The following is a 10,734-nucleotide window of genomic DNA, read 5'->3' as shown; positions in this document are numbered from 1 at the left end:
ATTACAGATTTAAATTTCCATATATTTAAATATTTCCAGAAGTAAGATAATCTGAAAATATCAGAGACTTGAGACTTAATTGAATTTCAAGGCACAAGTATCTTTAACTATAAGGGGTATATATATATATATATATCCTTGTTTGGAACCTGTTCTCTCTCTCCACACACAACGCGCCCCGGTCTACTTCCGCTGTCAGGCGCATTTGAAAACTGCCCTGATGCGCCACTGACGCAATTCCCTTCATTACCGCTGTATAGACCAGAAGCAACACGCTGCGCCCCTGTCCCTCTTTCTGCTCTACTGTTGCATGCACGACAACTTGTTTCATTTAAACAATTATAAGGCTGACACTTTCCCAAGAGTAGATGAGCAACAACGTAATACAATGTGCAGATTAAACCCATCTTAACTCAACTTTAACCAGATATCTTCACATGTATCGTTATAGACTGAGATAAACCAATTCTATAGAATCTTTGGATATAGCCTATATTAAAAGTATGTGACTGGTGAATGCTTATTTAGAACATGGTGCTTTTAGGTAGGCTAAAAAACATGCTTTTCTGTGTTTTGATAGATGCATTTCTTTATGTTGGTGGTTCATTGCCTTCAGAATCAGAATCAGAAATACTTTAATAATCCCAGGGGGAAATTATTTTTGTTACCACTCCAGGTATACAAACAACAAATAAAAACAACATATATTATCAAGACTTGATGATATTACAGAGTGAAGGACATGTAGGCAGTGTCACTTAACATAATAGGCTACATATAAATGACTTCCTTTCTCTCTCACTCTTCCTCTTTGGATTATTGTTATTATTATTATTATTATTATTATTATTATTATTATTATTATTATTATTTTTTTTTATTATTAGCCTATTAGGGACATTTTTAGCACAAGAAAGCCTTTAAGAAACCACCTAGGCTACATTATCTTTGCATTAAAGATTGTTACTGTTTGTGTCATGGATGGGTTGGTTCAGTGGGTAGAATAGGCGCACATGTACTTAGAGGTTCATGTCTCAACACAGAGGTCCAGGGTTCGAATACAACCTGTGGTGTTTTCATACATTTCTTCCCTCTCTCTCTCTCTCTCTCTCTCTCTCTCTCTCTCTCTCTCTCTCCCCTTTTCAACTAGCTGTTTTGTCAAAATAAAGGCAGAAATGCCCAAAAAATAATCTTTAGTGACAGTATTATATATTTGCATTAAAGAAGGTTATTGGTAGACTTCATGCCCAGCAGCATGGTACAATTACACTGTATGACAATGTCATAAAAGTCTAAATGCATGCAATAATTAGTATCATGATGATTGTTAGTAAGTCTGAATTGAACTAACTTCATGTTTGTGTTTCCCTCCTCTGTCTCTCAGAGAACCAGTGAAGAGGAAGAGATGGGAGCTTGTACCAGTGTCGGCATGACAACAACCGTGTGGATTTTGTTTCTGTCTCTTCGTCGGTGGCTGAATCAACGGGACCGTTGATGTCTTGGTGGTGGAGAGGAGAGAGACAGGCCTTCAAGGCTAGATTTTTTACATTGGGCTACTGATGAAGAGCTGGGCTTTTGATCATGTTGATTTTTTTCAACTCTTAGTGTCATAATCATACTGTACATAAAATAAAGTGTCTACTTTTGTGTCTTTGATTCTGTATGTGTTAGAGAGCCAGGATAGCTCACCTCTTGTCCTACTTGTAGAACATCTTATCAGCTGAATAATTCTCTTGAAAGATAAATCAAAATAATGTCATTGCAATTGAATTCCGCAACATAAATAGTTGCAAGGAAATTAAAAAAAGGGTGCAATTACAAAAACAATTAAACACATTAAATGCTTTTTTTAACCATCATAGGCCAATTTGTCTCAAACAATTACAAAAACATAATTATATGGCACATGTATTATGTCTATTAGGTCTACTATTGAAATCCATTTTTTTAATATTTACTTTCCAAAATAAATATAACAGAAAAGGGTGGAGAAGTGATCATATATTACAGAGTTAACACTGATCATATTTACATAAACTACATATGAAATTGTCTTTACTATAGCAACAACACGAATACTCTTTCAAAGTCAAAAACCTATGAAATCCAAGATTATTAAAGTTAAAATAATAGTACAAGGAATATTCTCATAAGACAATACTTGTGTATTGTGGAAGATGAGTCAAATGGTTCGAGTCAGGTCATTCCAATAGGTTAGATTTAGTGGTACTTCCTGCCCTAACCCCTCCCTCTATGACGTGTCAGCAAGCCTCACAGTGCAGAGTGCATTTTAGTGACATTTCTGATCTACTCTCAAAAGCCTACCTCTCTTTATGTAAAGTGCAGGGTTGGGTGGTAACGGATTACATGTAATCTGGATTACGTAATCAGATTACAAAAATCAAGTAACTATAACCAGCCCAGATTACAATTACAGTTACATTGTTGAGGATTACCTCGTTACATTTTATCATGCAAACAATGCAACTTTTTTATGAGAGCCTAACTACCGGTGTTTTAATTTGACAAGCAGTTCATTTGATTGTCCACTAGATGTCACTAACATTCAATATGATGTGAGAAAAGAGCTAAACGGATTGAAATGAGGATATGTAGCCCACTGAGACAGGGATATGTTCAGAGTAACATATCTGTAAGTAATAAATGTCAAGTTTTTAGTTAATAACATTTTTAGTTAGTTCACACAGGAATGCTCTAATGAGAGAAACACAATTTCTTAGATGTAATGAAATAATAAAGAGAAAAATAAAATAGGAATTCATTGATCAATTCTGTTGAGGTGTCTTTTACTTAATAATAACATTACATAGATAGCACATAGACTATACAGCTTTCTTAAAAAGAATGAAGGACTGAATGAATGAAGAAATTATAGAAGGTTTAATGTAATATTGTTTCCCAGGTCTCCAAAGAACTATGGGAGGTCATTTTGGGTTAAAATCAAGGTGGTGCTGTGCCACATTTGACCACAAGATGTCCTCCAACTCTCATTTACCCAGTCACTCACATAGTGTGTGATCTCTCTGCCTTTGGTTGTGGCTCCTTTCCTCAGAGTCTGTGTTTTGACCCCTGCAGGTCAGACTCCATCCATTTCCCTCTATGACAGTCACCGTGCTGTATTAGAACTCTACAGGGGGCCAGTGTGGTGTGATCCAGATCTCACTAAGACAGGAAGGTCTGAATGTCTTTTCACAGATCTGAGGCTCAACGACACAGGCACCTAAACGTTTATCCCTGGCGTTAACGGAGATAGTCTCAGCAACAGATGTGATCTCAATGTTACAGGTAAGCTGACATCATACATAGAACCACCTACATATCATGCTAAGAAAAAAAACACGCAATAGCTCTGACTCAACCATTCATACACTCTGTACAAGGCTGTAAAACCACTGGTTGGTGTTAATATCAGTGTGAATCAGTCAACAATTCACTGTAATTCCATGTTGCATGATGTGTGTAATGAAACTGTTGTAAAAACTTGTTGAGGTTTTGAGCTGCATAAGATGCTCCTGTCAGATATATGGTGTCTGATTCAAAATGTCACATGTCTCTTAGTAATCTGTATAGTTGATCACAATCAGTTGGGATTAAACAAAAGCGCTTAAAATATATAAACCAGGCTGCAGGTGTAGCATGATTTGGGGTGGTGTGTGTGCATGTGTGTGTGTGTGTGTGTGTGCGTGTGTGTGCGCGCACACTTACACTTTAATTTCCTTTTATGAAGTAGCATTTTATGTAGTACTTTATTATGTCCCCGAGCACGGTTCTGTCTGTGGTTCTGCATGATAGTAATCCCAATGGCTCCAAAGGATACATTTTTGTCGAGTACCTCCTTTGTTTGTTTAGTCAAAGCAGTGATAAGGCGTCCTGTTGATAATGTGTCAGTTATACACACTGGAGCTCATTCATGTGCAAACAAACAAACAGCATGCTGAACGGAAAGAGAACAATGTTTAAACAGCCAGATAAGGCAATGAAATGTTGATGTGGCGATAGTTTAAAATGTCAATATTAAATAAGGAAATCAGACGTTACAGATGTCTAAAAACAAGGACTAGTAGATTAAATCTTAGATCTTAAATTAAGCTAAACTTTAAAAAAAATTTTTTATTTACTTAGCACTTTATCCACATTAGAATATATTATCCACTTAGTGTGTGAGTGGGCAAGTTGTGTTTTTATGTTATGGTTAGGATGTGCTTGCAGGAAAGATGAGAGAATTTAAATACGTTTAAATTACAACACCATAAGCCTGTCACACATGTCTCTCCCCCTCCAGAAAGCTCAGGTTCTTTCCCCATTTTCTACTATACACATCCAATCTGGCAAACCGTTTAGATGACATCTTTTCAAACGCCGCCACCTGAGCCATCATACAAGCCCACTCCTGGATTGACGGCACCCCTTTCATTCTTCCGTTCCCTTAACATAATCTGTCTGGCGATCATTAAACTAGTCTGGACCCAGCTTCTTATGTGCTTATCCATCCCGCTTAGGACTGACCCATCTCCCAGAACAAATCATCTTGGGCTGAATGGAACCTGCTGGGTCCCTATAATCCGACATATAGGTTATCATGGATCAGTCCAAAATTCCTGGACCTTGCAGGACCACAGGACATGAAGTAATTGGCCGTCCTCTGTCTTACATTTCCAACAATTTGGTGTGTCTTTCAGACCAAGTCTAAACAATCTGGAGGGAGTGCAATAGAAGCAATGCATAATCTTGAAATGAATGAGGCACACCCTCACATTGCATGACATAGTTTTAATATTCCTACAGATTCTGTCCCACTAGTCATCATCCAGTGTAATACTCAGATCCCTTTCCCGTGTCTTTTTGAGGGCTGTTCAGGCTCCATCCCCCAGGTTCTTTATAAGCATAGAATAACATCCAGAAGCCTCATGACCTTTCCCATATTTCAACAACACCTTATCTAAACATTCCTTTGCCTTCTCGTCAGTAACAGTGATCTCTGTGTCTGTCCCAGTGTGATGGAGAGCCACTCTCTAGGCTACTCAACCCCAACCTGCAGAGCAGTGAGGGCGTCCTGTCCAGCTACAGGACCACCTGGCAGGAGTTTGTGGAGGATCTGGGCTTCTGGAGGGTGCTGCTGCTGCTGGTGGTCATCCCGGATCTGGTCTTCATCTTGGTTACCTAAACAGGGAAACATCATATGGTATTGTTAGTAAAGCAGCATTCATACTGTATGCTCTGTTACAAGCTGTTTATTGCCAACGTTTTGTATCTCTTATTTTCCTATTTGTCCCATCTTTTAACTGTGTTATTTATCAATTACAGTATGTTCTGTATATTTTTTGCTTTCTTCGCCAATTTCCAGTTCCATCCATCTCCTGTTCCATCTGGAGACAGTTTAGTTGTGATAACTGAAAGTTGATTCCCTTGTGTTGCATCGTCTGCTGACGTAGAAAAGTACCTTGACTGTGTGCCTTTGTGAGAGAAAACTTCATGTTCCACAATGAAGACATTCCCGTCAGAAGCATGCGGCTGTGTTGAACTCTTAGATACATAAGTGGGGTCAAAAATTATCCCAGTGTTTTTTGTTTTTTTTTGCAATATCATTGCAATTTAAAATTGTTATCGTTTAATCTTCCATGTATTCCTCAAACAGGTTGTCTTTGACATGAGGCACTTTTCCATACATGGGGTCAAAAATGACCCCAAGCATTTTCCATGGAATTTCAAAGGTTAACCTGGAATTTTTGATTTTTATCAACTGTGACTGTCAGGTATACATTTACTGTTGATCCACACATCTAATGCAAGCAGTCTCCCCACCCTGAAGGTTATTTTTACACAGCAACATACATGTAAGTATTATCATTCATTCTAATTGGGGTCATTTTTGACTCCCCACTAGTGGAAGAGTGTAGGTATTGGTAGGTCATGCATCTAAGGGTTAATATCTGCCCTGTTGTTGTAAACATCATATAAAGGCACAATGTTTATAAACTGAAGGGTTATGGCAGCAGATTATTACTTGTTTTGTTGTATTTTCATTTCAATGTTCTTTGTAAACCATGTTGATTATATTTGTTGGAGCTTTTCCACCTGTTAATTTTCTGAGAACAATAACACATTGGAAGTAAATCCTAATTTAATGTGGAGACATAATAAAGTCATTTGTGTATGTATGACTCTAATCGACAAGATGACTCCCTGATTTAAATGCTGATCAGTGCATTATTTCGGCATCCGTGCACATGTTTTTATTATTCCCCAGCAAGTTCTCTTGATTTAGAGTGACTGATCTGACAGACTGTTCCACATGTTGCTCTGCTTCCTGAAAGGGGGTTTCTGCTCTAAAATGCAGCTTTATACACCTCTCATCTTCTTGTAAAGATGTCATTATCAGAAACATGTCTTCAGATATTACAGATAATCTTGTAAAAAATAATAAATGGGAGGGTGAAAGACTGGGAGTAAGGTAATTGGATTTGTGTAGTACTATGAATATTCTTTGTCTTACTTTTTTCCGGGGGGGGGGTGGTAAACATGCGTTTAGACTATATTTGCATTAGTCAATGTAAAAGGGGCGTTTCTTTATGTCCGTTTATTTTCCATTTGAAGTATGCCGAATGAACTATTAGCAGTTCCTCTCGGCGGTCCACCCATGGGTGAACAGACAAACACCACTGGTTTACTTTGATACGGAAGAGAACTTAAAAACGCCAGGATTCTCAGGCAGGTCTCGGATTTATAATGAGCGTCTTTTTTCTGTGATTTCTTAGCAGATTTATGGACGTTTATTTACGTCGGAGATAACGATATCTACTCAAAGTCACATTGAAGTCTTTACTCTTTTATATGAATAAAGGGCATTCAAAATTAAGATGACATAGGCCTATTACAAATGTAAAATCGGAGCATACATAATGAATAGCCTAAATCTATAATTGAAATGTAGTGGAGTAAAAATGTAGCCTACAATTCAGATCAGTATTTGTCGTTGATATGTTGTACGACGTACAGCTCGGAAGCTCACTACATTGTAACTATTTAAACATGTATTTAATGTCCGGAAATGTTTTAGCAGCGTCAGCGTCAGGCCTGGATAGGCCCGGGCCGCAAAATTATGAATCCCACTATGGCCACGCCAGGACCCGCCATACGAAGCAGCCTGATTGGTTGGGGTTAGGCATTTCACCTCGAGTGGTTAAGGTTAAGGACCTGTAGCCTACAAATCAGGTTACGTTAACGCCTGGCCAATAGCTATTGAAGGGCGGGTCTTGGCGTGGCGCCCGGGCCTACCCAATCAGAAAAGGGTACCGTCGCTGGGCTTTTCTTTGGCTTTGTTTTCTGTATGTTTTATTATAGGAGAGTTTATCCCAGCCAGGTAGGCTGCGGCTATCGCAGGCCTCAGTACATTTATTTATAATACGATCATGGAAAATGCAGACTTTGAAAAACATAACAAGAAGAACTTTGATACCTATCAAAGTTCTTATACTACCTACCAGCCTAAAGTGCTCATATTATGCTATTTCCACAGGCTTTTATGGTTTAATATCAGCTAGCACTTTAAGCCAGATGCTTAGTAAATAAAAATAAGTGACTTGACAAATAACTGCATAGAAACCGACTCAACTCTAAACCTAGTTTGTATATTTACCTCCTCAGCATGGTCTGATTTTAATATTGTGCAAAATGGGTGTCCTCCCCCAGGGGAATTTTGAGCGTCAAAGACTTCATTTCCTGCATTTTGATACACTTTAATGCACCAACTCACAGCTGAAATACCGTTATTTAGCCTATGCAAAGAAAAAAAACACATGACAATTCATATTGTCAAAAATGTGATGGAAATTGCTTTCTTAGTGAGTAGGCCTATACTGCGTATACCTGCGTATCACGTAGACTACACCACTGGAGGGTCTATGCCATAGCCTATGACTAGTGTAATTTAGTTTTTAACCTTCCCATGCAATCCTATTCAACTCTCTCCAAGAATGCGTTGATCAGCAGATTGATTAACGATTGTGTGCACGTGCTGCCAGTGTCTCTTTCACGCGCAGCCTACAGTCTTTAAGTTAAGTTTATTCCTGTTTGCAGCTATTCATGTTGCCAATTTTATATTCCAAAGTCTTTGTTTTATTTAGTGTTTGAGAGGAAATTAGGCGTAACTACCTCGACACACACACACACACACACACACACACACACACACACACACACACGCACACACGAACAAAAGATTATGAAACCATTTCAATATATAAATCAGATGTATTGGCAAAGATAATAAAGTAAGGGACTACAAGGCAAAGCAATATAGTGGGTAAAAACAGTGCAAAGAAAGTTTGAATACTCATGTCAGTGTTTCTCAAATGGGGGTACGTGTACAGTAGGCTACTGCAGGGGATACGTGAAATTCCTTTTAATTTAAAAAATATCAGTCATGCATAATTCCATGAAAACTTATACTATAATAATAATAAATTAATTTAGTCATGGATTTTAAACATTTGAATTAGCATTTCAGTGTCTTTCAGTTAAAACGTTAAATAAACGTATAATATAGCCTAAATGTAGACGGTGGTGGTGCAGCGCTGTAATGTAGGCTACCTATGTAGCCTACCAAAAAATGACTTGGCTCAGAGAATATTTCCCAGGGAGTACATTATTATAAAAAGTTTGAGAAAATTGCTCTATGTCTTCAGTTGCAACAACCTAAAAAAACACTCATTGACCATTTGCAATAGGCCGCAGGCCGCCGTTAACGTGAGAGCCAGGAGGGCGTGGCTCTGCGAGGGGTTGCATCTCCACATCTGTCCCATCTGTCGGAGCCGGACCTGTTCCTCCGCCGGGTCCAGACGGGACATTTGGTTTCCAGAATCGACCATAGCAAAAGGCAAGTGCCATCAAAACCACAGCTAGAATGCAGACAACGATGCAGACAACGATCCAAGTTATCATCTCTTTCTTCGTCAGCTATAGAGGGGGAACAAGAGAAAAATAACAGAGGAATTAAATTAAATGCCGACCCTGTAGGACACTATGACACTGAAAGTTGGCAGGCGACTAACGTCACAAGACTATAGCCTAATGCATGCGAGTTAAAAAAATAAATTTAAAAAAAGCCGTGGATAGGGGCCTAGCCTACTCACACATATGCCTGCGGCTGCTGTCGGCGGGGGGCAGGTGGTCTGATCCGGGTTCTTCTCTCTGATCTTCAGCCTGACAGCAGAGAGACCTTCCCTCGGTCGCGTTGGGTCTTTATCTTGGACGTAGCAGAAGAAATCCCCTTGGTCCTCGGGCTTAACGCCCTGCAGCGTCACCGTCAAGTCTCCGCTCAACTTCCAGCGAGGCGACAGCGATAATCTACCCTCAAACCCTGTCCCATATCTCATCTCCCCGGAGGAGAGGTCCAGCTCCAACACACGCTCTCCGTTTCTTTCCACCCGAAACTCCCCCGTTTCCCTACAGTAACGTGGTGGAACTCAAGTCTCCCCGGATCTCCCTCTGACACCACAGCCTCGGAGGCTGGGACGATATGCAGGGATGTCCGCGTCTCGGAGTCGGGGCCGCAGGTTAACACGTACAGTCCGTTGTCGTTCATGTATGTCTGGTTAAAGATGACACAATCGTTTGGACTCAGTCTGTCTTCATAACCCGGCTCCGGTCTCCAAACTTCATCCCGACGAGCTACCGGCCGTTCGCTGCCGTCTTCCAGCACCTGCACCAGTGTGGCTCCGCTATTCTTACAGTTCTCAGTTTGTTGAAATGTAACTTTGTCTCCCAGAATATTATCAATAGCGAATACAAAACTAGGCAACAGAGCTATACAGAGAAGGGCCGATATAAACCTACGCTCTTCCATTGTGCGTCTATCCTGTGTATCCTTAAGCAACTGAGTCCTTGCGCTTGCTGCCCCACGCTGTCCGACTGCGGAGGTGTGGTTTATCGCGCTTATTAACCCTTGTGTTGTCCTCCCGAGTCAAATCATAATTTCAAATATCTTCATCTTTAGTTTTCTGTACCGTTTGATTTTGCCTTACATATGCACTATTTAGAATGTATTACTGCATTGTATATGTATATGTACATAGGCTATTACTTATCTTTTTTTAAGATCTTTTTTTTTATCTTATTTGTATATTTTACTTATCTTTACTTTATCTTTATTTGTATATATTTCCATTTTTTCAAGCTTTATTTCTTTCGGTTTTCGAGGCTTTCAATTCGTTTTGTCGTTTTTTTAAATATTTTTGGCGATTTTGTCACTTTTTTTAGTCATTTCTTTAAACATTTTTTGACGTTTTAATTGTAGGCCTATACTTGCGAAGAGCGTTGCATGCATGGAACCATCCATGTTATTTTTGGGCCAAATTTCTGATATAGAAAACTTTGAAAAGGGGTCAGAATTGACCCGAGGACAACAGGAGAGTTAAGCAGAGATATCTGCTCACAAAATTGTTGTCATTCGTAAACAAATTATTCACACGATTATCTGCGTGACAAACACGTTAGGTAACTTACACTAAGGTCGAGAGGGGAGGGGTGTGTGTGGCCAATGATTCTCCACCCTGTCAGATAAACTCAGTCTACAGTGTACACTTTCATTAATCCCCAATGTGTTGTTCCCAATGTTCATTATATAAAAGTGGATGTTGTTAATGTTGTCACTGTCAGTCTTCAGATTGCTAAATGTATCTACCATCCGTTACTTTTCAAAGCAAATTATTTCAA

The 10,734-nt window shown here is 39.3% G+C and overlaps 2 protein-coding genes across 2 annotated transcripts in view; one reads left to right on the top strand and one right to left on the bottom strand.

Annotated features, from left to right (window-relative positions):
- LOC120573102 overlaps positions 1 to 1,564 on the top strand; it is a 3,441-nt gene extending 1,877 nt beyond the window's left edge. The window contains exon 2 of the mRNA XM_039822552.1: positions 1,385 to 1,564. Within this exon, the coding sequence (XP_039678486.1) occupies positions 1,385 to 1,495 (111 nt within the window). The 3' untranslated portion in view covers positions 1,496 to 1,564. The remainder of the gene's footprint in view (positions 1 to 1,384) is intronic.
- A 3,212-nt stretch (positions 1,565 to 4,776) lies between these two features.
- On the bottom strand, positions 4,777 to 10,098 carry LOC120573120. The gene is made up of 3 exons (XM_039822603.1): positions 9,153 to 10,098; positions 8,736 to 8,976; positions 4,777 to 5,181 (listed from the first exon to the last, which is right to left on the bottom strand). The coding sequence occupies exons 1-3, from the start codon at positions 9,393 to 9,395 to the stop codon at positions 5,039 to 5,041; spliced, it is 627 nt and encodes a 208-aa protein (XP_039678537.1). The 5' UTR covers positions 9,396 to 10,098; the 3' UTR covers positions 4,777 to 5,038.
- Positions 10,099 to 10,734: the final 636 nt, after the last annotated feature.

The sequence above is a fragment of the Perca fluviatilis genome, chromosome 14 (assembly GCF_010015445.1).
Source record: "Perca fluviatilis chromosome 14, GENO_Pfluv_1.0, whole genome shotgun sequence".
Classification (NCBI taxonomy): Eukaryota; Metazoa; Chordata; class Actinopteri; order Perciformes; family Percidae; genus Perca; species Perca fluviatilis.
The sequence above is the reverse complement of the archived record's forward strand: the minus strand, read 5'-3'. Positions and strand labels throughout refer to the sequence as shown.

Excerpts from the sequence above, each read along its gene's own strand:
- LOC120573120 (XM_039822603.1), bottom strand. The coding sequence starts at position 9,395 with ATGAGATATGGGACAGGGTTTGAGGGTAGATTATCGCTGTCGCCTCGC. Across the intron at positions 8,977-9,152 it reads CAGCAGCCGCAGGCATATGT|CTGACGAAGAAAGAGATGAT; the intron begins GTGAGTAGGCTA and ends CCCCCTCTATAG. Across the intron at positions 5,182-8,735 it reads CCTGCGGCCTATTGCAAATG|GTAACCAAGATGAAGACCAG; the intron begins GTCAATGAGTGT and ends TTCCCTGTTTAG.